This window comes from Thamnophis elegans, chromosome 9, assembly GCF_009769535.1.
Source record: "Thamnophis elegans isolate rThaEle1 chromosome 9, rThaEle1.pri, whole genome shotgun sequence".
NCBI lineage: Eukaryota > Metazoa > Chordata > Lepidosauria > Squamata > Colubridae > Thamnophis > Thamnophis elegans.
In genome coordinates this window covers 55750130-55776161 of record NC_045549.1, presented here as the reverse complement: position 1 = coordinate 55776161, position 26032 = coordinate 55750130, and the positions used below count along the sequence as shown (strand labels likewise).

The following is a 26032-nucleotide window of genomic DNA, read 5'->3' as shown; positions in this document are numbered from 1 at the left end:
CTTTTCCTATTGGGACCTCAAGTTTAATTGTTGCCTTCACTTGCATTATTTGCTACTCCAACCTCTTGTTTTCTCCGCCAGCTCTGTTCTGTCTGGTGCTCAGGTCTTTTCAGCCTCATCTCTGCTCTGGTCAGCTGTCTCGGCCTCCTGTTCAGCTTTCTGGTTGGCTCAGTTCTGTCTGATCTGCTCCACTCAGCCCACCACTCAACTTTAGAGATCTAAATCAATGCGCCTCTGCTGCTGTATTGTCTGTCTCTGCTGCTACAATTTCCCTTCCATGGATTCTACTGTTGCTACGATCACCCCTCCACCTGATTCTGCTGCTGCTGCGTTCCTCTCCTCCACTGATTCTCCCACCACCAATTTCTCACAGCCACTGGTTCCTTTTGTTGGATGGGTTACTCCATGCCCTTTGTCCTCTGCCAGAAAGAAAAACAGCACCACAAAAATCACATTAGGAATACAAATTGAAATAGGGAAGAAAATGGTAAGTGAGCACCTGTCTACCCTAGACAAGTTCAAATCACCAGGACCGGATGGATTACACCCCAGGGGTCTGAAGGAACTGGCAGACGAGATCTCCGAACAACTGAACTATATCTTTCAGAGATCCTGGAGCACCAGGGAACTGCCAGAGGACTGGAAAAGAGCTGGTGTGGTTCCCATCTTCAAAAAAAGAAAAAAAATAGATCCAGGAAACAACAGACCTATCAGCCTGATCTCAATACCAGGAAAGATTCTGGAAAAGATAATCAAACAATGAATTAGTGAACACCTAGAAGTAAACAAAGTAATAACCAAAAGCCAACATGGGTTTGTCAAAAACAGATCATGCCAGACTAATCTTATTGCAGTCTTTGACAAAGTGACAAAATTAGTGGACCAGAGGAATGCGGTTGATATAGTTAACTTGGACTTCAGTAAGGCATTTGATAAGGTAGACCATAACCTGTTGATGTTGATCAAATCCTCCACCTGAGGCAGGTTACTGGGGAGGGCTGCCAGGCTGGAGGTTTGCAGGGGAGGACTGCTTCAAGTTTGCTAGGACGTGGGTCCTGGGATGCCTGGCTGCCCCTCAAGCTAGGCTGCCGATTGGAGTATGGGTATAGGCAATTACTGGATATACTGTAGCCACCAGTTTGCTGCCTCCAACAGCTTACCTTCTTGCCCGCCATTCAGCCACCATTTCACTGCTCACGATTGCCTCTTTTCCAGCATTGGGCTGCTTAGTTGGGCTCCTGAGCTGGATCTATTGTTCTGTTGCCAGCTGTTTCCAACTCAGCGTGCAGCCATTCATTCGCTGCGCTGCTGTCTTGTTGATGTTTTCCTCACCTCAATTTCTTCTTTTCCTTTATCCTTTCTATCCTCCTAATCTAGCTTTCTGTTCCTTTTTTCTCCCTTTTCCACCTTTCCTTATACTTTCCTACTTAATTTAGAAATTTCTCTCCCTGTGATCTGATTCTGCTACCTTTGCTGCTGCCATCTTGGAAAGGATGTGAAAAAAGTATGAAAAAAAAACCCTATTTTCAAAATGAATGATAAATAAGCCCATTTTCAAAAATGATGTAATGGCTCCTCTTAATATTTAACAGAATACAACTTTGTGTCATCATATAAGTAAACTGATCTATGGTACCAGTTTTTCAAAATTAAATCTACTTTGATGATAATCTCAGGTTCATGAAAATATATAGCACAATAAATTAATGAGCTTTTAAGATATGAATAATTTTAAAAAATAATTCAGGCAGAACAATTTGGAGGTATTGGGCAGAAGGGATCAAAGGATCTATTTCCTATTGGTTTATAGTAGCTAGGGAAGGAAGAAGGAATGGTATTCTTTTTATTTCTTTGCATTTTATTTTCTATTGTACTGAGCAGGGATTAATTATGCCAACCTCCAAGCTGACATAAGATACTATTCCAGCTCCAGCATTATTCAGAACATGACAAGATAACAAGAGAATCTAAAATTCTGCAGATCTTCAACTGGCTCTGAAGGTTGCCCTCCACGTAGACAGAAGCTTCCCTGGGCTATCTCACAAAAATGTCAACATATCCAATGTTCCATTAGCCAATCTTGCAGGAAAAATACAATACTCTATTAATAGATTTTAGAATATATTTATTTTAATCCCCTCTTATATTTTCAAACACAACTAAAATGGAATCTTGTTATGTTTTCTTTCTTTTAATTTGAGCTAAAATATAATAACAAGGATATTGCTTAGATCTCTTTGGGGATTTTTAGAGTTACTGAATAACTTTTTCATGTACAATTCATAGTGTTTAAATCAGAAGCTGCAAGCCTCCATCTACAACCAAAACAAGGCCTGTTACATAAGGAGTTTCTAAAAGGAATGCAATACTTTGGGCAACTTCCTGTGGCTCCCCAAATCTTCCAAGAGGAATTGTTTTTTTCAACTCTTCTTCTTTCAAATGGGCTGTCATCTCTGTATGAATGAAGCCTACAAAAAGAAGAGGGAAGAGTTTATAGAAATAAAATTATCTTGGCATTAATGTCATATCACTTCAAAATATATATATATCATAGCTGGATAACTAGGAGTCATTTCAAGAAAAAAAATTGCATAAAAGTGAAAAAGACACTCATGCACAGACTCTTAAAATTAATTGAAATATGTCGTACATGACATAGACACAAAAACACACACACATTCATAAACATAGAATGGTAATTCCCTATTCATAATCTTAATGTTTATTTGCATGCCCATTCAGCGTAGCTTGGTGGTCATATGACTGGGGATGGCTTGGTCATGTGACTGGGTGGGCGTGGCCAACTTGACATCACTCACATTAAGGGGTGCCTTGTCTGGCCTCTCCTCACCTCAAAGGCCTTAATGAGATACAATCACAAACAGCAAATATAATGATAAATGGAGAACTGACAGATTTTATTGAAATAAAGGGACCAGACAAGGCTGCCCATTATCACCTCTACTTTTTGTTTTAACATTAGAAGTTTTAAATGGAAAGATCAGAGAAGAAAAAGAAATAAAAAGAATGAAAATTAAAAAGGAAGAATACAAACGACAAGCATTTGCAGATGATCTGGTTTTCATCTTAGAGAAACTGCACCTAAATTGATAGAAAATGATTGGAAACTGCACCTAAATTGAATAGAAAAAATAGAGGAATATGGAAAAGTAGCAGGTTTGAAAATAAAATGATAAAATGAAGATTTTGACAAAGAATAGATCATCAAGACAAAAGGAAGAATTGGCAGAAGCCTTGGAGATTCAAGTCACGAATAAGGTTAAATATTTGGGGATATACTTAACCGCAAGATGCAGAACACTCAAAGAGAACAATTACCATAAACTTAAACAGCAGACTGCGATGGACCTGAAGAAATGGGAAAATCTACTACTATCAATTATAGGGAGAATATCTACAATCAAAATGAATATTTTATTCAGAATCTTATATTTGTTCCGGACAATTCCAATTAGATTAGGGAAAGACTACTTTGACGATTTAAATAAAATAGTGCTGAAGTACATTTGACGGGGGGAAAGCAAGAATAAAATTAAATTTGTTACAAGATGCTAGAATAAGAGGAGGATTGGGCCTGCCTAACTGGGAATTATATTACCAGGCAACAAGCTTGATATGGGTTAAGGAGTGGATAACATTAAAGAATTCCAGATTACTGATTGTAGAAGGACATAATTTATTGTTGGGATGGCATGCTTTTTTATGGTACAAAGGAACTAAAACACAGGGGTATTTTAGAAGACACTATTTATGGGAGGCTTTGCTATTAAATTGGGAGAAGATCAAAAGGCAACACTACTTAAAATTCCAGTCTGGCTATTAACTATTGAAGCTTTTTCATATCCAATAATATACAAAAAGGAACAAACAGTTCGATATGGTGAAATACTGAATGCAGAGGGTGAACTTAAATCTATGCAAGAGTTGGAACAGGAAGGAATAAGGATGAATTGGTTTTCATATGTGCAAATACAATCTAGATATGACAAACACCGTAAAACAGAAGGTTTCTATGACAAAATGACTGCACTAGATAAAATTCTGGCAGGTACTGATGAAAAGGTAATTCAAAAATTATACGGACAATTACTAGAGGTTAAGCTAGGGGAAGAACAAGTTAAAGAATCTATGATAACTTGGGGGGGGAATATTGGACATAGGATTGAATTAGAGAAGTGGCAGAAATTGTGGTCTCAAAATTATAAAATGACAATGTCAACAGCATATAAGGAAAATTTGTATCAGATGTTTTACAGGTGGCATCTATCGCTGACAAGAATAGCAAGAATGTTCAAGAACAAATCCGAAAAGTGTTGGAAATGTCATCAGACTCCAGGTTCAAAGTACCATATGTGGGGGGGGGGCTTGCATAGACACTCAAAGATATTGGACTAAAATCCACACGTGGTTGGAGAAAATGATACAAAAACACATAGACTTTAAACCAGAGATTTTTTTTTATTGGGAATAATGCCGGAAATATACAATAAGAGATCTGAAATATTTGGTTGTAAATGTCTTAACGGCAGCTGGAATTGTATTTGCAAAAAACTGGAAAAATGAGAAAATACCAACTCAGGAGGAATTTATTCGAAAAATAATGGAATGTGCTGAAATGAGTAAATTGACATTTGAAATTAGAGAACAAGAAGATGAACAATTTTATAAGGTATGGGATTTGTTCTATCAGTGGTTAGATAAAAAAACATGGAAATGAAAAATGTTGGAGAATTTTTTATACTGTAAGAATAATAGAAAGTCATAGGTGATATTACAAAGGCATATTATTACTAAATAGACTAAGAATGATGCAATGGAATGTTGGTATATATATATGAACCCAATACCTAGAATATCATGTTAGATATTCTAGGTATTGGGATACCTAGAATATCATCATCAGGAATAACAATTGTAGCCGAACAGATGATGTACAATGATAATAATGTACCTATGTATATCTGATGGATAATTTGTGATTTTATATACAACTGAAAACAGTGATGCAGAAAAGCCTGTAACCAAACGCTATATGTAATTGATATGTAACGGATGAAGGTTTTATGTTTTGTTTGTCTTTGTTTGTCCAAAAATAAAAAAAAACTTTTACAAAAAAAAATGACAAGTACAAAAAATGGAAAGAGGAACACACAACTAAGGCAGAATATAAGAAAATAGCCCTAACTTGCAAAGATGAAACCAATAAAAGCAAGGCTCAGAATGAACAAAGACTTGCGACAAAAGTCAAAGGTAAAAAAAAGTTTCTTCCAACATATAACAACAAGAAAAAAAAATCAAGGAAACAGTTGGTCCACTAAAGAGGGCAAGGAAGTAATAGGCAACAGAGAGAAAAGCAGAGCTGCTTAACTCATTCTTTGCATTGGTCTTTACGCAAAAAGAAACTATAGCCCAACCTAGCAAAAACATAACTATAAAAGACAGACTAGAAATAAAAGTTAAACAAAAAAATAGTAAGAGAACACCTGTCTAATCTTGATGAATACAAATCACCAGGACCTGACAGACTCTATCCCAGAGTTCTAAAGGAGCTGGAAGATGTCATCTCAGAATCACTGTACCAAAAATCCTGGAACACCAGGGAACTTCCAGAGGACTGGAAAAGAGCTGATGTGCTTCCCATCTTCAAAAAGAGAAAAAAAGGTGGGGGAAACAGACCCAAGAAACTACAGACCAACCAGGCTAACATCAATACCCAGGAAAATACTGGAAAAGATAATAAAAAACTGATCTGTCAACATCTAGAAATGAGTAAAGTAATAACTAGCAATCAGCACGGGTTTGTTAAAAACAGATCATGCCAAACCAATCTTATTTCATTATTCAATGTAGTGACTAAATTAGTAGACCAGCAAAATACTGTGAACATAATATATTTAATCTTCAGCAAGGCATTCAACAAAGTAGACCACAACCTACTTCTCGGTAAGCTAAAAAAAAAAGTGGGATAGATAGCATCACCACCAGATGGATTCGTAACTGACTGATAAACCATACTCGAGTAGTCCTTAAGGGGGTCTATGTTTATATGGAGGGAGGTAAGCAGTGGGGTACCACAAGGTTCTGTCTTAGGCCCAGTACTCTTCAATATCTTCATAAAAGACTTAAATGAGAGAATAGAAGGGGAGCTTACCAAATTTGCAGATGATACTAAAATGGCAGGAATAGCTAATAGCGGTTCGGAAATTCCGGTTTGTGAAAAGAGCCCCCTGTCCCCTGGAAGCCCTCCGGATGCTTCAGGGAAGCTGCTGAAGCGTCTGGAGGGCCTCCGGCGGGGGGCTCTTTTCGCCCTCCCCAGGCTCCTATAAAGCCTCTGGAGCTTGGGGAGGGCGAAAAATGGCTTTTAAAAAGGCTGAACATGCGCGCTTGCCAGCTAACAGGACAACGCCTTGCGTGCCCTGACAAATGGCTCCACATGCCACCTGTGGCATGCATGTCATAGGTTCAACATCCCAGCTCTAGGGTCATTATCTCATTATCTCTATCTGGCAGGCATGTGGAATGAGCCTCAGGCAGGTTTCTTTGTTATCAGAAAGAAAGAAAACAGCATAATTTAGGGCTAGAAGGCTACTAGGAGGTCATCTAGTCCAACCCCCTGCTGCAGCAGGAAACCTTACATTGTATGGATTATTTTGGTGCCTCTAACAGAGATGAAAATTGCCAGAAAGGAGAAGGAGTTTACTAGGACAAGGCTGCCATACAGAGGATGGCAGATATAGTCCTTGACTTATGACTACAATTGAGCCCAAAATTTTGGTTGCTAAGCAAGAGCGTTGTTAAGTGAGCTTCACCACATTTTACCCAATCCATGACATCTCCTGGTGAGTGAAATCAAGTTCGCCACTCCCACCCGGTCACATGACTGCCAAGCCACTCCCACAAAACAGGCCACACCTACAGAATAGGTTCTAAAAATTTTGAAACCCACCACTGGTTGTTATCCACAATGGTTCAAGGTCAACACTTCTTAGGCACCTTTTACTGGGCACCATTTACTACTGGGCAGCAATGCAGACAATTAATTCAACATATTTTCTTTTAAGTTCCTGGCTTCGAAAGCAAATCTCAGCGATTCTTGAAAGTTACCAAAAAAATCAAAGGCATAAGGTAAAAGGTAAAACACCGAGAGCTTCCGATTTGCTTTCTACCTACCCAATTTTTATCTTTTTCCTTCTTTTTATCTCTTTTTTTTACCTCTTGCAATGAGGTGTGGATTGTGGAATTAATTTTGTGGGGTTTTTTCCTCCATTTATTTCTCTTCTTGGGGATGGCGGTAAGTGCCTTTTGACCAATATTCTTTTATGTGTTTATTTTTTTTCTCCTTGTTTCCATTTTCCCTCCTTTTTTTACTTCTCGTGGCCATTATAAAGCGAATGGATTAAGGTAGCAAGAATCTGAAGACGGGGCCCAAGAACAGGGGTCGGTTTATTGGAGGCCGGTGCTTGGGCCAGTGTGAGCGACTCCAGGATTACAATTAATCTACTAATCTATTCTTTGGATTACAAAACTTGATTACAATTTAAATACAATAATATCAGAACCAAATAAAGATGAAGAAAATAACATCATATGTGTCTGCAACAGCCACCCCGTCCGGTTCAACAACACAGAAAGCAGCAGGCACAGGAACACAACAAGACAAAGCTATTTCGGAGCTAAAAAGTACGTTGCAAGACATACATGCGGCTATCAAGGAGCATATAAACAGAGTAGAAAAGAAAGTGGTCAAAGTGGAAGATGAATTGAAAGAAGTCAAAGAAATGATGGGGGGAAACGAGCAGATACTGCAGAAGGTGGAAGAAAAAGCAGAGATAACAGAGAAAAAAGTTGAGGAGATGGATTATAGGCTGACAGTAATTGATAGAAAGCAAGATGGAGCCAGTGTTTTGTGGGAGATGGAAAGATTCGAATTCTATCTAAGACTCCAGAACATAGAAGAGGAGAAAGGGGAGAATTTAGCAGAGAAGATCGCAGAAATTCTCTCAGCAGCTATAGAAATGAGTAAGGAATATATCCTAGGCGGAATGGATGAGACTTTTAGAGTATATATAAGATATGCAATGAGAAACAACTTGCCCAGAGAGGTACATGTAAGATTTGTCAAAAAAAACCCTATAAAAATGAAATATTGCAAGCAGCAAGAAGCACCACAATAAAATACAAGTTTAGAGAGAGAATGGTATTGAAGCAAGTCCCAAGGAAGGTCAGAGAAATAAGAAAGGAATACCACTTTGACTAAGAGTCTGATCAAAAAAGGGGTGAGTTTTAGATGGCTTGTTCCAGAAGGGATTTTGGTAAACTGGCATGAACAAAGGTACAGACTAGATACACTAGAGAAAGCAGAATTATTTTCTGAATAACATGTAGAAGCACAGGAGGGAATGCTGGTAAGAAAAGAGGAAGGAGCTAAACACCAGGAAGCTTGGGGGAAAGATCAAAGGGAGATGGAGAAAGAACAGGAAGAGAAAGCACTAAGAGAAGGAGCAAGGGTCAAAGAGACAAAGGAGTAGAGGAGCTCTCCCCCAGGGAGTCGCCAGCCGACATTGGCTGGCAGATGGAATCCAGAGAAGACATAACCTGTGTGATCTAATAGGTCTATGGGAGGTAATCGGCAGGAGGCGGTCTCTCAGGTACCCAGGTCCGATGCCATGTAGGGCTTTATAGGTAACAACCAGCAGACTTTTGTTTTGAGACTTTCATGACTTATTTGACAAAGAACAGGCAACTGAACCCAAAACTCACCTGGAGCAACCATGTTGACTTGAATGTTCTTTGGTGCTACTTCTTTAGCAAAAGAGCGTGAAAATCCAACTAATCCTGCTTTGCTAGCACTATATACACTTTGACCTGCATTGCCTTTTAATCCAACAATACTTCCTAAAATAAATATAAAAGTAATAAAGCTTTTCAAAAGTTCAACATTTGTAATTGTGCACATTCAATTTACAATAACAGTATTGAATGTTGATAATTTCTAATTTCAAAAATTGCCCATTTTTTTTTCAATTTGTTCGAAGGACTTACAATGAACATTCAAGCTGTCATTTGTATAAAATAATTTACATATACCCAATGGATACTCGAAGATTTAAATCAATACCCCAAAAGTAACTGTGGTGAATTAAAAGTATATAAATATAATGACCCTACTCTATAGATTTTGTTTTTATACATATTTGAAATAATATAACATTATAAAATAAATAAATAAATAAAATCTGTATAGAAAAAATAAAGCTATGTAAGTCTTTACTACATTTTCTGTTTTAAAACTGAATGAAAAATATGTTTAGCCACAGTCATTTTTAAAAGCTACAATATAAAGAATATTTTCAGTGCTAAAGTGGGAGGTATTATGACACCTTGGATTCAAAGGAGAAGCACTATTTTGTTTTGAAACACTGAAAGGGAAGAGAAAGCCTTTCTCTGGTGGAAGGCTCATCTCCAAAATGCCAAAAGTAGAGCATTAAATTATCATTTATTTTCAAAACCAACATCCTGCAGTGAGTCCTTGGTCTCTTGCATCCAGAAGGCCCATGAGCACCAGCTACAAGGTGACAAAGTTTGCAACTGGTAAGGAAAGGAAATACAGACAGAAACATAGTATAACATCCTAAAGGAATTAATAAACCTATTCTGACATGGAGGACAGAGAAATGATCTGGTGTACATGAATTGGTTGTTATTCTAATAGTTTGACCTGACATACTACAATGGGACCAAGGAGTTGATAAGGATAGTTGTAATCAGCATTCTTGACAGTCTTATACTGTATTTTTCAGAGTATATTTTTCCTCTTAAAAGAGGGTGAGAATTTGGGTGCATCTTATCCATCAAATGTAGCCCCGCATACCCGCTGGCCCCCACCCTTCAACCTCCGCGCGTCACATTTTATACCTTTCCAGGCTGCAGGGATTGCCACAGACTATCGCCCAAAAAACTGAGGTTTTGGAGGCTGAAAAGGCAGCCTCTCAAATGGAGCTTTTGGAGGGTGAAAAAGCAAGGCGCGGAGGCCAAAATGGCAACTCGGAACAGCTGCTGCCTTGTCAGACCAGGTCCGCACTTCACCTGCTGTACTCACTGGACGATCAGCTGCATTTTTGAAGCTGCGTATCTGCCCCAACAAGGCGCATGCGAGTGTAGCTAGCATGCGTGCTCATAACCAGTGACCTTGTTGTTAAAGTTCACCTCTGGGAACAGCTGATCGGGGGTATTCCGGGAGGCTGATCCACCTGCCAATCAGCTGCTTGGGCTGGATCAGGCTAATGTGCTGAAGCTGACCAGGCTGTTTGCTAAGGACGCTAGTCAGATGAATACCGATGAATGCTGGTAGGCAGAATTTTTTTTCTTATTTTCCTCCCCAAAAACTATGGTGTGTCTTATACTCTGGAGCATCTTATACTCTGAAAAGATAGCTTCTTAGTGCATCAAAGTAATATATAGCAGATGTATCAGTTAAAATTTATTTATATTAAATGTGACTAAAGCAAAAAAAATCATTCCTTCTTTCCATCCATCGGTATTTGTGCCCTGTTTTTCCATTTTCAGTTCCTGATTTATATCATAAAGCTAACATTTAAATGTAACCTATGTGTAACTTAAAGAATTTAAGCTTCTTTTATAATTATGGTTGTAAGCATTTTTGAATCATTTGAAAACACGAGTATACCCAATGCCTACAATCTACAATTATGAGCCTAACTCCAGATGTTACAGGAGCTTCCGTCCCTCATTTTTTAAAACCAGAAACAGCTTAAAAGGCTTATTTGTGTAATTGTTTATTAGAGCTTATATGCCCCTCCAGCTAAAAAAAATCTTCTCTTAGTAAGATGTGTACTACAAAAATAAATATTAAAAAGAAACTTCTATGATAATCTCTCCATCAAGTTGGTACAATAATGTAAAATAAATTGTAAGTACAATATTGGTCTGGATTTGAAGGCTTGTGAATGCCAAGTGTTTTTCTTTCCCCCCATATATGTGCAGAGGTAGGGATCTGCAATTGCTGTGGAAAATGTAATTTGGAGTATGCATAACCAGGTATATTTCACTTGATGGCACCTCTTAAAATAAAAAAGGCCTTTATAGGTTTGCATATAACTACATGCTTCCTGCATACTACCAATCATCTTTCCCCTATTGATGATTAGCTACAATAGGCATTATTAGCAAAAGAGTTCGTACAGAGCTGTAACTTCTAAAGTACGGGTGTCAAACACAAGACCTGTGGGCCAGATCTGGCCCATGAGGTGGTTACATCTGGCCTGTGGGGCCACCCCGGAAACAGCAAAGGACTGGCCTGTGGTTCCACGGCCCGGCCAAGGCCAACCAGGCACTGATCTGCAACCTGATGGCTGCCATCTGGGTCAGACTGCGCCAGCCTTAGATCTGCAGTGCTGCCTCTGCCCCATCTCATGTGTGTGCACAGGAGGTGGCGAGCGCACAGGACCTGGCATCCCCGGGGACTGTGTTCTGAATACTTCCCTTTCACCCAGGATGTCAGCCCTTGTGCGCTTGCCGCCTCCTATGTACATGTCCAGGGGGTGGCGCCAAGGCAGTGTCATGGATCTAAGACTGTTCACGGTCTGGCCCGGATTGCTGCCACCAGGTGGCAAATCAGCGCCACACCCTGGGAACGCCCTACGCCTGCATGGTAAAGCCACACTGCCAATCTCTCCCCCTCCCCTCGTCCCTTCCTGAGCGTGGAGGGAGGAAGGAAATAGGAAGGAGACAGAATGGGACCTTTAGGCCATGGGGCTTCTGCCTGGCAACATGTGATGGGCAATGGGTGACCGCAGGGGCTGGGGCGGGGACATGGCAGATGAGTGGCAGTGGCATGCAGCTTCTGGCATTGGGGGGGGAGAAGCAGAACTGCCCTCTTGGCATCAAACATAGGCAGTCCAGGCGTGGAGGCAACAGAGGGGAGGGTGGACAAAAAGGAAAGCCACTGCTCTGCAGGGTTGGTTTTTTTATCCTGCCAGAGGCTCCAGACAGAGGCTTCTCATTTTGATCTCTCCCTCATTGTTGCCTCTCCGCTCACTTCTCCCAGACCCATGTGTATGTTTCTTTGTGTGTGTGCGCGCAGGCATGGGGGGAAAAAGTCCAACAGCAGGTGCTCTGCAGTCTGTTGTGATCACTGTGTTGGCCCTCCAAGAAGCAGGTGTGGTGACGACGGCGGCACCAGGCAGAGTCAGGGGGAAGCACATGATGCAGACAACTGGATGCACCTGCTCCATCCCACATGGCTGGACGGGGCAGGTGGCTGCCTGGCACATCCAGCAGGCCAGCCCAGAGGCTTCTGCCTCTGGCTACTGCTGGCGCAGGTCAAGACAAGGTGAGGCGAGGGGGATGCTTCTGGACACCATCAGTCCATCTACTCTGTCCCATCTGTTTTTGCTTGTGGTTGGAGAGAAGGTTGCCTCCTCACAAGTCTTGCCTTTAGCCTGAACATGGAGCATGTTCCCCTCGTGCACCTAACACACCTTGGCACTGCTGTGGGTTGCTACCACCACCGCGGCTGCCACTAGCTCACATATGTCCATTTGGCCACTGCCATCGTGGCCTGGAGTACCAGGCCCACACAGCACAAAGGAGGGGAAGCAGCCAGCTAGAAAGCCCAAGTACAGGTGGTAAAGCATGCGCTGGCCCAGCAGGTAAGAGACAGCCACTGCGAGCAGGAAAAGCTGTATCCCTATCGGTGCCATTTTCAACCAGGCCCAGCCAGGATAGTGTGCCTCTCCCCATCTCTGCTAGGCCTGGGCGGCCATGGCGCTGATGGGGATCTGGCTTTCCCTGCTCACAGTGGTGTCTTTTGCCTACTGGGCCTGAGCATGCTCTACCACCTCTATTCGGCCTTTCTAGCTGGCTGCTTCACCTCCTTCTGACTGGGTGGGTCTGTTGAGCGGTAGTGGCGGCAGCAGCCCGCAGCAGGGCCAGGATGCATCGGGTGTACAAGGGGAATACGTTCCAAGCGCAGGCCAAGAGCAAGATCCGCAAGATGACCAGCAGTGGCCCACTCTCCAACCACAAGCAGAAACAGATAGTGGGACAGAATAAGCACATCCACCAATCCGCATCATATTATTCCCCACCTGCTGCTGGTGGCACTGCCACACCTGGTGCTTCAATGGCCATCCCACTGTGCTAGCTAAAGGAAAGGGCGGTGAGTGTGCATCCCCACCCTCTGCCTCACCTCACCCCGTGGAGACCTCTGGATTTGCTGCCAACCCTGTCCAGCCCCCACAGGCACCTCCCATGCGAGCACCTGGCCACATCCTACCCCAGACCAAGCCTAGTTGGCCGCAATCACCCTGAACACACCTCTTCTCCCACCCCGGCAGCCCAGGGACAACCACAATGCTAATACAGCCCTCAATGAAATTGAGTTTGACACCCCTGCTCTAAAAGAATGACCAGATGTCTACAAGGAATATAAATCCTTCCATTCCCCAATATTCTGAAGAAGCTTCTTGGATGAGAAGTGAAACGTCTTCAAAAGGAAAAACAAAGAAGTCTAGTTGCCTCCTGAAAAAGTACCTTTGGAACAACTATGACCTGAATGACTGAGAATCTCTACAGACTCCTGTTAAGTATCGCTTTATCCTGAAATGTAAAGGACTTTTTGTACGTAAAAGATACTACATCCAAAGGAGAATTTTAGACCCAAAATATTAGGGATAACTTTTATAATAACTTTCAAATATATTAACTTATGCAAGGGTATTTTTAAACACTGTTTATGTCATTTCCAGAAAAATAATGTATTAAATATAGTACTAAAATAATGAATCCAAGTTTGCTTAGGTAGACATACCAACATTAACAATAGCACCACCCTTCTGTTGAATCATACTCTTTACAGCAGCTTTACATGTCAACATAGTTCCCAAAAGATTGGTGTGAAGCTGGGATATCATATCTTCAGACTTGGTTCGCAATAGTAGTCCATCCCTGGAATCAAGAAAAAGACTCAGTTGTATTTAATTGATTATAGTTGGTCAATTCTGAATTTATTCTAATAATTTCAATATACAGTTGTGTACCTAAACTCAAGTTACTATATTTATTAAAAGAATGATGCTGATTAAGAATTAACTATCATTTTGTATGTTTCCATATTTTACCTACATATCTTTGCTTAAACTATCATTCTGTAATATATTTGAAGTTCTTACAGAAGTCTTACAGAAGTTTAGATATCTTTTAATCTGAAACTGATATACAGAAAATTCTATATAATTCTGTTTAGCATGTTATCAATTTATAGATTCAAGGAAATTAAAAGGATATGTCAAGATTTATATTTTGATCTTCCTGTATTCGGTCAAGTCAGGTGTGCTGTGAAACAATGTGGTCATGGATTCGTTGGCTAATTCTGGATCTATGGATGTGAACAGGGTTGTGACATCAAATGACGTCATGATTTTGTCCTCATCTATAGTCACATCCCTGATTGGAGGCACTGTAATGGAATGTTAATGGAGCGTTTGCTTCCTCTTGTGAGGTTTCCAAACCTTTTTGTTATTTCTTTTGCAATGTTGTATGTAGGGGTCCCTGGTAGTGATATGATTGGATGGAGGTGCATCAGGTTTCTGTAATTTGGGGTGTCCATAGAAGCATGGTACAATGGCTCCGCTGTTTCTCATCCATTCCACTGCACACCTGACTTAACTGAATACATGAAGATTGAAAGACTGAGGATTATGGATTTCATAAACCTCTGCTTAACTACATATTTCCAATGTGATGGACAAATTTACCAACAAATTAAAGGTACATATATGGGATCACCACTTGCAGGACTTATAGGGGAGATTTTCATGCAATGTCTAGAAGCCATAGCACTTCTACAAATACAAAAAAAAATATGGATCAGATATGTAGACAACACTTTCACCATAACAAAAAAGGACCAATTAGAGAATACCCACAGAACTATCAAAAACCTTTTTAAAGGAATCCAATTTACTAGAGAATGAGTAAACAACAACTCACTACCCTTCCTGGACATCCAGATCAGTCAAGACTACAATAGCAAACTAGTGACAGAAGAATATCCTGGTCAGTTCCAGCTGGGAAAAGCCGACAATGAAGGAATCAAGAACAGCAAGCTACCAAAAAGCAAGTCTTTATTGCAGGAAGGCAATACAGTGCAGTGGTGGGTTTCTGCCGGTTCGCATCGGATCGGGAGAACCGGATGGTGAAATTTACCGATCCGGTGAGAGGAGGTTCCACTGGTGGACCCGGAAGTAAGTTCCAGAATGCCTGCCCCGTCCGTCTCCCCGTGCTCAGAAAAGCGCTGTCCGTGGAGGTCACTTATTGGCAGGCAGGCATCCTAGAACCTGCCTGCCAGCAAAGGACTTAAACGGAATTGCTTTTCTGAGCACGGGGAGACAGGCAGTAGTTTGCGCCATCCGTCTGCCCGTGCTCAGAAGAGCGCTGTCCGGGGAGGTCCCTTACTGGCGGGCGGGCATCGTAGAACATGCCTGTCAGTGCCACACAAACCTCTCCGGTCCGCTGCACCCGAGCTGGTGGAGCACCTGCAACTACCCGCCCGTCGCCAGGGAGACAGCCAGTGCAGGTGAGCCACACAGTTGTTCCGATTGCATGGGCGCTCCACCAGCTTGGGTGCAGCCGGACTGGAGAAGCTTCTGTTCTCAGAAATGTCTTCACAGCGAAGCTGTGGCAGCCTGCCTGTCCCTTTCAGGTGAGTCCCCCGGGAGGGAGGAGGCCAGGGGGAGCATAAAGTGAGCCACAGCTCCTCTGTGAATGGAGGGAGAGGAAAAAAGTTGGGATTCTCCCTGCTGCAGCCTTTAAATGGCAGAGAGAAGCCGAACACCCCACCCCCTTCACAGAGGAGTTGCTGCTCCCTTTATGTGGATGTGTGATATTTTGCAAGGACTGGGAAATCTCTCATGCAGTCTCTGAACAAGAAAAATGTATTTGCATGTTAATGGGGGAAACAGGTGGACTAATTATAATCTTAAACTATTTTTGGCTTACTATACAGATAATTCAGTGTAAAGCTGTGCACAACAGTATTAGATTTCTGTGGTTTTATCTTCCTTGGTTGGTTTTGGGGAGAGCTATGGAAAGTTAAAACAAATGCTGTGTAACAAGGAAGCGTGAAACATTCCTTTTGATTCATTGGGGAATTAAAACCAATTTATTTAAAAGGAGAGAAGTTTCATATCATGCAACTTTCATCAAAACTGTTTCACATGCCCTTAAATCTTGGGGGCACGGGAGAGAGACAATAGTGAACATCTAGGAAGTAGGGTAGTAGTGGCAAATAGAATAATACTTTGATGCAACTATTATAAATTGTTCAGCAATATTTTAACTTAAAGAATTATGCATACTATATATAAACTGTTACTTCTTAGCAGAAAGTCTAATATTTTTTTCTTTGGATTTTCCCATTTGGCTGAGTTTTTCAGTACTCCAACATACTGTTCTTTTTTATTGGGGATATATTTATGAATTTATTTTTTTAAGCAACAGGCCAGAACCTATTCATATTAATAAGTAGGAAATCTGTTGGACATCAAACTTATTTTAAAAGTATCATTATGTAGAACTCTTTTTAGTAGTCTGGATTATGGAAGAATTTCAGGGAAATATTAGATAAGACAGAAATAAGCTAAAATAGGGGTGATGGTGGTGAATCAACTTCTGGTTTCTTGCCCATGTTTTGTTACAAACTACTCTAACTGATACCTGCTTTTTTAGCAATAATGATTACATTGAATATGATATTAATATATAAAGCATGTGACATGGTTCCAGGATCAGAGCTAGTCTATATTTGAATGGCCTGAAGGTGTGTTAACATTCAAGGAAGCTAAAGCTGCAATCTAGGAAAGGCGGTTCTTGGCCTTCTAAGTACTTGGAAAATAGACCATCTGTGAATTATATGCAAAATCACCCTGATCGCCATATAGAAGAAAGTATAAAATAAGCTTGTATAAATCATTTGGTGGGATTTCAAAGCATTGGAAAGTTGTGGGAGTACTTTGGAACATCTGCTTCATTGACCAGATCTGGAGGAGTGCTCAGAGCCCTGTAAAATAACTTGCCTAGCTTTAGTACAAATGCTAGGACTGCATGGTTACTTTGGATTCTGTTCCAAACAAAGTACTGAAGAGAATACAAGACTGTAAATATAGTACCCCACCCACAACTCTTTAAAGTAGATATTTCATGAATCCAGGAAAAAGGTGCCGCTGCTTTAGATGCTGTGGGCTTTACATTCCTATATATTCAAAAGCAGTGCATAGTCCTAACAAACATTATTATTTAATGAATTTAAGTTGTTGCCACTGCTTTGAAGTTAAATTCAGCTGTATGGATGCCTCTTTCTTTTCTGGGTAATTTATACCTCTATCTTGACTGGGAATGCTGACATCATCTTGGCCACTCCCACCCGGTCACATGGCCGCCAAGCCACTCCCACTCAGTAACATGGCCGGCAAGCCACTCCCCAAAGCAGGCCAAACCCACAGAGTAGGTTCCAAAAATTTTTGAAACCCACCACTGATACAGTGACAGAAAAGTGACTTCAGCGTTCCTGTCTTGCAAGGTGAATTTCAGGTCATGAGTTGTGATTTTTATATGCTTTTTTTAGTAAGGTATCTGGCTGAGCTTAATTCTAGACCTAAGTGCTTTCAGAGTGTGAAAGTCAAAAGTACCGCAATCTAGCCACATCTGTTTTCCCATATCATCCCTCAACAAAGCCCATTTTTACAAAGCTCTCTTGCTCTTCGTTTTTTTCATTCTGGCTAGGACAGGCATCTGCCAATTGTCCCATGCCCTGAGCAAATCTCCTAGGGGAGTCCTAATTGTCACCTTCGAACTGCCACTTCCCTTGTTCCCTCTCAGATATGGGACTTATTTTGGCTCAGTCAGGTACAAAAAGAAAAAAACTTCCATCTAGCAGTTTGTGGATGAAAAAGCGTCCGGGAAAGACTCTGGTTCCCTTTACAGAGTACGGGCACTCCCCTCGCAGGGAACTCAAGCCAATGGTTTTCAGACCCATCGTGGGTACGAGAAGACCTACTGCTTTTCCTTTAAGCAGTGAGTATGGCATCTCCTTTCCTGCCACCTGCTTTCCGATCCCTTGCGGAAGTGGAATGACCTTCTGCCCCCTTCGCAATGAGTACTCGCACTTAGAACTTGGCTCTGCTTTAGGGTTTTCACGGGACAAAACAACAACAATAAAAAAAATTCCTTCAATCACAGCCCGCTCAAATTTTCCTCTTATGCACAGAAGATCCCACACTCTGATGACCCTCCCTTGCTTTCCCTGTTCTGTTAGTCACAGCTCGGAGGAGCTAGCCACAGGCAGGGATGCAGCTAGAGGTCAAACAGAGACATGAGATCCAGCTGTTGTCCAAGGATGAAGCCACTCACGCACAAGCTCACTCTTACTCCCTTTTTCTTCCCTTGACCCAAATAAACTGATTTCCAGCAGTACTCACCTACTTTCTGGTAGCTGTTGAGCACAAGACCCAAACTCCCTTAACTACCCAGTGCCTCCCTGGCAGGGTCCATGGATCTTTTCCCTCGGACAAAAGAGGACTGTGCCAGCTGGGTTGGTGATCTCTGGGCCCCATCTGAGTGGCTGGGTTAGCTGGGAGTCCTACCGTGGTCGCCAAATTATCAGAATAATTTCCCAGTCCGTTCCAGCTGGGAAAAGCCGATGATGAAGGAATCAAGAATAGCGAGCTACGGAAAAGCAGGTCTTTAAAAAAATCTTTATTATAGGTAAGCACTATAGTGACAGAAAAGTGACTTCAACATTCCTGCTTTGCAAGGTGAACTTTGGGTCATGACTTCTGATTTTTATATGCTTTTTCTACTCTAAGGCTATGGGAATTGATGGTTTCTTCCTTTGTGTTTAATGGTTGTCTGGAGTTTCCCTTCCTGCTTTTAGAGATCCTCCTTTTTTCTAGTTTCTATTTTGGGAGTTAATCCCATCACAGGCAGCAAGGAGTTCCTGGTGGGCTATGTTAACTGAGTTTCTCAATTACTTAGGCTTGGTTTCCTGGCGCTTGCCTTTAGGCAAGCCTGGAGCCTATTGTTTAAATTGCAACATTTTACAAGGTGTTAAGTGGTTCTTGGCTGTGTGCCCAGAAGCCTAGGTAAGGACTTTCTCTGTTGCCCGAGAGAGAAAGAAAAGGGAAAAAGGTGTTCCCCATATTATTGGGGTAAAATATGATGAAAATATGAGAGTTTTGTCAGGATGGAATGTGCCATGGTAAATTTCCGTCACTAGAAACACAAGTATACAGAAAAACCACCCATACTTAATAGGTGCTCCACTACCAAAGCCACAACCCAACCTCCCACAAGAGAAGCTGTTTAGATGAGCTCAAATACACTGCACAACTAAAATGAATTACACTGTCATACATCAAGAATATCTCAAATACCACCAACAGACTACTATAACCAAATGAAATCGGCGTAGCAAATAAGCCAACAAAAGCCCTTCAAAACATCCTAAGCAAACCAAAAAACCCAGCCACCCCAGAAGAAAAAAACAGGAGTCATCTATAAGATACAACGTAAGAATTGTAACAACCACTATGTAGAACAAACAGGCAGAAGATTGGCAGTCAGGAAACATGATGAAAATTCTTTAATTTCACAACATATAGACAGATTAAATCATAGTTTAAATTGGGAAAATGTGACAACCCTAAACCAGGCCAAGTCCAAAAATGCCAGGGAATTTCTAGAAGTCTGGCACTATGATAAATTAGCCATCAATAGACAGACAGACATTAATATCTATGGACTATGCAAGAGACAATCAACCAGCCCAAAGGGGAACAAAAAGACTCAAGCACCTCTCCACCAGCAATCAGCAACTCAGAGGAGCATAGATTAACTCCAAGGTTAACATCAGGCCAATCAAGTAAACAATACCACAATCAAGAAACTGCTAAAGAGCAAACAGCCCAGCCAACGAATCTCTACAACCACCCCAACCAATTAGCCACTAGAATATAAACTAACAGCAAACAGCACTCTTACTGGCACTGATGATGTTACCTATTTTTGGTAATGAGATGTCTGCAAGAAAACAAGCAAGTTCAGAGACCCCTCAATGCAGGGGTGGGTTTCTCACCCCATTCCAACCGGTTGGGTTGGAACGGGGCCGGCGGCATCCTCGTGCACGTTCGCGGTGCACGCATGCGTACTAGCGTCTGCGCGATGCTCCAGCTGCTCCTGGAGGATCCGCAGGCGCTGTATGCATCCTGCACATACGTGGAAGCGCAGAACTCGTCAAAAACGGGTAAGGACCGCGGGCAGGCGAGCGGGCCCTTCGCCGTTCCCGGAAGTTACTTACTTCCGGGTTCGCCGACCAACCGGTTCGCAGGGACCGCCACGAACCGGTTGAAACCCACCCCTGCCTCAGTGTTAACTATTGTAAAGAAGGTATAACTATTCTCTCTGTGTGTGTCTCTATGTCTCTATATTTTTTCTGTAATTTTTGTATTTTATTCACTAAAACAAAATAAACTCCATGCTGCTTTTTATACAAGGTATTTTCATATGTTACAATATGTGAAACTAACCTGTTGATACCTGCAGCATTAACCAGATAGCGTATATGACCTAATTTGTTCTCTATTTCTTTAAATGTTTTTTGGATGGCTTCTTCTTTGGTGACATCACAACTCAGTGCAAGATGACCTGCTGTGTGGAAATGAAATTCATGATGACATGTAAATTACTCAAAATCAGGTTTGCAATTCTTAAAGTGGAACTATTGTAAAAAGAAGTAGTAATATTTAGATAACTGAAAACATCAAACAGTAAGGCTGCAATTATTTTCTGAACAGTATTCATTAGTGAAAAATATTATTTTGTTAAAATACATCCAGGCCTTTGGCTCTGATCAAACAACAGGATATTAATCCAACATAACACTTTTTTCCCATAAAAAAATAAAATGACTTTCCAGATGTCTCCGATTTAAAACATTTTAGCAAATTTCCTTTAAATAATGGGCTGTTTTAGTAGTTCCATATGCTACAGTACTGTATATGTGAAAAAAAATATCAACACTTACTTACCTCCTAATCTATCCACAGTAGCTTGAGCCCTGTCCAGATTTCTTGCTATAACAGCCAGGCAATATCCTTTCTGTGCTAGGTGCTGTGCGACAGCCTGACCAATTCCCCGAGAACCTCCAAAAATGGCACAAACCTTTGACATCTCCAAAATATAATTGACAAATAATTACTATTATTGATAGTTAATAGACATATATTGCTCCTGTACATGAAATAAAAACTTCCTGGTTCTACTTCTGCAGTTATTTAGAACATATATTATAAAATCTGTTCCAAAAATGGAGTAAAAGGGATTATCATCAACATGTAGGTAGCTGACAATTTACAGATTAACAGAGTTGGAAGGGACCATGTAGGTCATTTCTCTTGATTATTGAGTCTAATGGATTCTGATTCCATTCAGATTTGGAAATATTGCCACATTTAATTTCCAATGTAGCAAAGGTAAGGCACTGAGTCTTAGAGATAACATTTAAGTGAAATATTCATGTTATCCCATACTTTGAGATTATGTCCAAGTCTTTTTTGCCAAGCATCTGAATACTGATCACGTGACCATGGAGATGTTGCAGCAATCATAAGGGTAAAAAACAGTCATGTCACTTTTTCAGTGCCATTGTAACTTCGAATGTTCACAAAACAAACTGTTATAAATTGAGAGCTACCTGTATTTAGCATTTTAAAGAGTTAAAACTGCAAGAGGATATTAACGATTATTCATTAAATTCAAAGGGCTTCTGGTGTATTTAGGTGACATTTTAATATACACCAAAACAAAAACGGAGAATGTAAAACTTGTTTAGGCAATTCTAAACAAGCTCTGCCCCACTAAGCTTTATGCAAAGCTGTCTAAATGTGAGTTCCACAAGGATAAAGTAGATTACGTGGGATACTGGATATCCCACGAGGACAGGGAGAGGGATCCAGAAAGTACAAGCAGTGATCGACTGGGCTCCTCCCCGCACTTGCAAGCAACTGCAGAATTTCCTGGGGTTTGCAAACTTCTATCGACAATTTATCCTGTTTGCTTTTGAAATTGTGCCATTCTCTCCAGCTAACAAAAGCATAGATTCACAAAGATGCTTTGTTTTCACTTTTCTCTGATTAAAGATATACTTCAAAGGGACATCTATATGCTTCCCTTCTTATCACTCTCTATAACCAAGCAGTGAGACCTTGTAGTGCCAAGCCAAAACAATCAGCGAAGGAAAAAGTGTTCCATTTCCAATACACAAACCTTCCAGCCTCCAAGTAGCAGTGTTATTGTTGCAAATTTCCTTATTTCTTTTTGTATCTTTTTTGTATTTCAAATTAGAAAAAAGAGTCCAATTTTTAAATGGGTTAGAAGAACATCTACAGGAATGAAAGAGGAAAATTTTAGACCATAGGTTACAGAGAATAATAAAAGAAAGAAAAATAGAAGAAGAAAACTTAATCCATTCGTTTTAAAAGGCTTGCATAAATTCCATCCATGAAGATAGCATTTAAAAAGTAAGATAATCATTGTCCAAAATCATTCCAAATTTAATTCCACTGCTTGATTCTTCTGTTCTCCAATTTAAATTAATTTTAGGTTTTTTATAGGTAGTCTCTTTTTAAAACAGTAAAAGAAATACGGGTGACATGATAGCAATGTTCCAATATTTGAGGGGCTGCCACAAAGAAGGGGTCAACCTATTTTCCAAAGCACCAGAAGGCAAGACAAGAAGCAATGGATGGAAACTGAAAGAGAAAAGCAACCTAGAACTTAGGAGAAATTTCCTGACAGTAAGAACAATCAGTCAGCGGAACACCTTGCTTTCAGAAGTTGTGGTTGGTCCAACACTGGAGGTTTTTAAGAAAAGACTAGACAGCTATTTGTCTAAACTGGTATAGGGCACGGGTGTCAAACTCACGTCATCATGGTGGCATCATGTGACGTATTGGGACTTTTCCCCCCTTCCCTAAACCTGGCATAGGCGTGGCCAGCACGTGACACATCTGGTTCGTGGGTCGGGAGTTTGACAGCCCTGGTATAGGGACTCTTGTTTGGATTGGACTAGAAGACCTCCAAAGTCCTTTACCATTCTATTATTCTGTATCTGTGTGGTTAACTGTCTTACAACTCATACCTTTCAATCCTTGATGACTGAATGATTAGGCTACCTAAAACAAACTACATGTTGCATATTTATACAGTCCTCCTAAATATAAACATTGGGTAACCACAGACCACATTTTCCTTGTAATGGTTATGAATTACCTCTGTTTGTAATGAAATTTGAAATTATAAATGCAGCAAAGGGCGTGGATGACAAAGATATTCATTGTCATGCCATTGTCAATATTTGCCATTTTTATTGAACTGCAAACAACCGGATAATTAGTGGATTTAATATTCAACTAAGCTTGTTCACTACCAGAGGCATTATTTCTTTTCTTCAAACATCAAAAAGCAGAATAAACAATCAACAATACTATAACCTGAACTGGATGAAATAACAAACCAGTTTTTTTATTGTTGATTTGGAACAAGATCACAAAAGGTCCCTGATGGGTCCAGCCAAAGATAGAGTTAGCTAAACGTCTTGTTTTCCACAAAGCCCAGCAATATATACAGCTAATCCTTGAGATATGACCATAATGGGGCCTACCCACAATGGTTGCATAACCACTATTAAAGTGAAGTGACTCACTTAACAACACACACCATCCCTGCTCTCCCCATTGAATTATTAAATTAACATGCAGGTTATTAAATGGAGCACAGATTGTCTTGGAGGTAGAGGAGGGCCTTGGTGGCCTAGCACAGGCTCAGGCCCACCTGCCCACCTGCCTCTGCCTTCCCAAGGCCTTCCCCACTCTCCAAGATACCCCATGTCCTTTCCCTCTCTCACTATAACTTCCCAAGCCTTTAGCAATAGCAATAGCAGTTAGACTTATATACCGCTTCATAGGGCTTTCAGCCCTCTCTAAGCAACTTACAGAGTCAGCATATCGCCCCCACAATCTGGGTCCTCATTTTACCCACCTCGGAAGGATGGAAGGATGGAAGGCTGAGTCAACCCTGAGCCGGTGAGATTTGAACCGCTGAACTGCTGATAGCAGACAGCTGAAGTGGACTGCAGTACTGCACTCTACCCACTGCGCCACCTCGGCTCTGATTCCACTCCACATGGCTAAATACTCGCCTCATTTACCCTTTGAAGAGCTTTGAAGCCTTGCATAGCACTAGAACAGGTCACCTGGTTGCTCAACCACTGGTGCAATTCCAGAATCTTGCTGCAGCGCAGTGCAACTTTTTTAAACCAGCAAAATGGAATGAGTTGTCCCTGGGCTGGGTGGTAGTGACCCAAAAATGGGTCATTTCTGCCCATGCCCGCTTGTGGATGGTTACAAAATGGCAGCTATGAGACAAACTGATTTGTTTTCTTAATGAGGTTTCATAATACTGAAGAATATTGCAGAAACGACTCAGGCGACGGAGCAACAAAGTGACTTGTTTCCGTCCTATGGAATGCTCCAGGTTCCAACTTTTCAAAAGATAAGTGAAGATGAGTATGTGGGATTGGTATGATGGGAATCAGGCCTACAGCTGGTTGGGGAGCCATCAGAGGAAAATGCTTGCAGGGCAGGGAGGGGGAGAAAGATAAGATTGAGAGGCACTGCAATATTTCTGTGGTCAAATATTGGCAAATATTGGAACGAACTCCCCGCGGAGATTCGGACCCTCACCTCTCTCCCTGCTTTCCGAAAAGCCGTTAAAACCTGGCTGTGTCGGCAGGCCTGGGGTTGATGAGTTCCCCTTCCCCTCTCGACAGGTGTGGTTGTTGGTCATTTTAAATGTCTATTTTGTACTTGTATGTTTCCCTCTCCCATTTAAGTTGTTCGCCGCCCTGAGTCCCTTTTTGGGAATAGGGCGGCATATAAATAAAATAGAACTTAAACAAATGAATGTGTGTCCTGCAACAGCTATAACTTCAGGTTCGGTCATAAATAGCAGAGCCAGACCCATAGAACAGTGGCAATGCTCAGAGATTACAGGATTTGTATTTCAAAATATTACCCATATATATTTCTTGGAAGTGTTTACTAAGAAATACACAGCACAGCAACGTTTTAAATAGTTGATTTCTGGCTGAGGATATTTAGATATTTAGATCAATGAAGCTATTTTTCTTTGTGCTAAAAAAAACAGTTTGATGTTAATTTTATAAGCTAGTTATTTTGTTACCTATTAACTGACTGCTATCAATTTCTAAATCACAGAGCAGTGGTCCTAAATCCGTTAGGATTCAATCTATTTAATCTGCGACCATCTTCCCCAATCTGGCACCCTCCCGCTGTTTTGAAGAAGTAGCCAGCCCTGTGTTGGTTGCAGCGATGGAAACGAGATCCACCTCATTCAGGTTAGAACTTAAATAGCAAAGTATAGTTAAGCGATTCCTGTAGCGCCGCACAACTATTTCCAGTAAAAGTACCACCTTCTTTGTTGTCAGTCCTGGAATTGAAATTCAAGGCGAGCTTTTCGAGCCCAGGTGTGCTTTTCGCCCATGCTATGGCCAACAGTGCTTTTGCATCTTGTTAGCCTACAATGTAACACTCAAACTCGTGATTCTCGCCGCCCGAGAATCGCGTTCTCCAAACGCAGCGTTCCACTCAAGGGGCAATGACACGAAGCTGCAGCAGAGATGCAACCTGGCAGCAAAGCCACAACCACGAACACGAACGGCACGTGACCACCGACCGCGGCAATTGTACCTACCGCCTAAAGCAGCGGCCTCCAACCTTGGCAACTTTAAGACTTGTGGACTTCAACTCCCAGAATGCTGGCTGAGGAATTCTGGGAGTTGAAGTCCACAAGTCTTAAAGTTGCCAAGGTTGGAGACCCCTGGCCTAAAGCACGCAGGGCGGAAGAGCGGACAAGG

At 41.3% G+C, this 26032-nt stretch overlaps 1 protein-coding gene across 4 annotated transcripts; it reads right to left on the bottom strand.

Moving 5' to 3' along the window:
• Positions 1 to 2108: 2108 nt before the first annotated feature.
• Positions 2109 to 26032, bottom strand: CBR4 (carbonyl reductase 4). Of its 4 annotated transcripts, none has more exons than XM_032224238.1 (6): positions 25589 to 26032; positions 21126 to 21267; positions 20625 to 20742; positions 13853 to 13989; positions 8782 to 8916; positions 2109 to 2468 (listed from the first exon to the last, which is right to left on the bottom strand). In XM_032224238.1, exons 2-6 carry the CDS (start codon positions 21265 to 21267, stop codon positions 2290 to 2292), a joined length of 711 nt encoding a protein of 236 aa, XP_032080129.1. In that variant the 5' UTR covers positions 25589 to 26032; the 3' UTR covers positions 2109 to 2289. The 4 variants fall into 4 exon arrangements, with proteins under 4 accessions (XP_032080129.1, XP_032080126.1, XP_032080128.1 ...); XM_032224235.1 differs by having other exon boundaries at positions 20625 to 20745; positions 25589 to 26029; XM_032224237.1 differs by having other exon boundaries at positions 20625 to 20745; positions 25870 to 26029.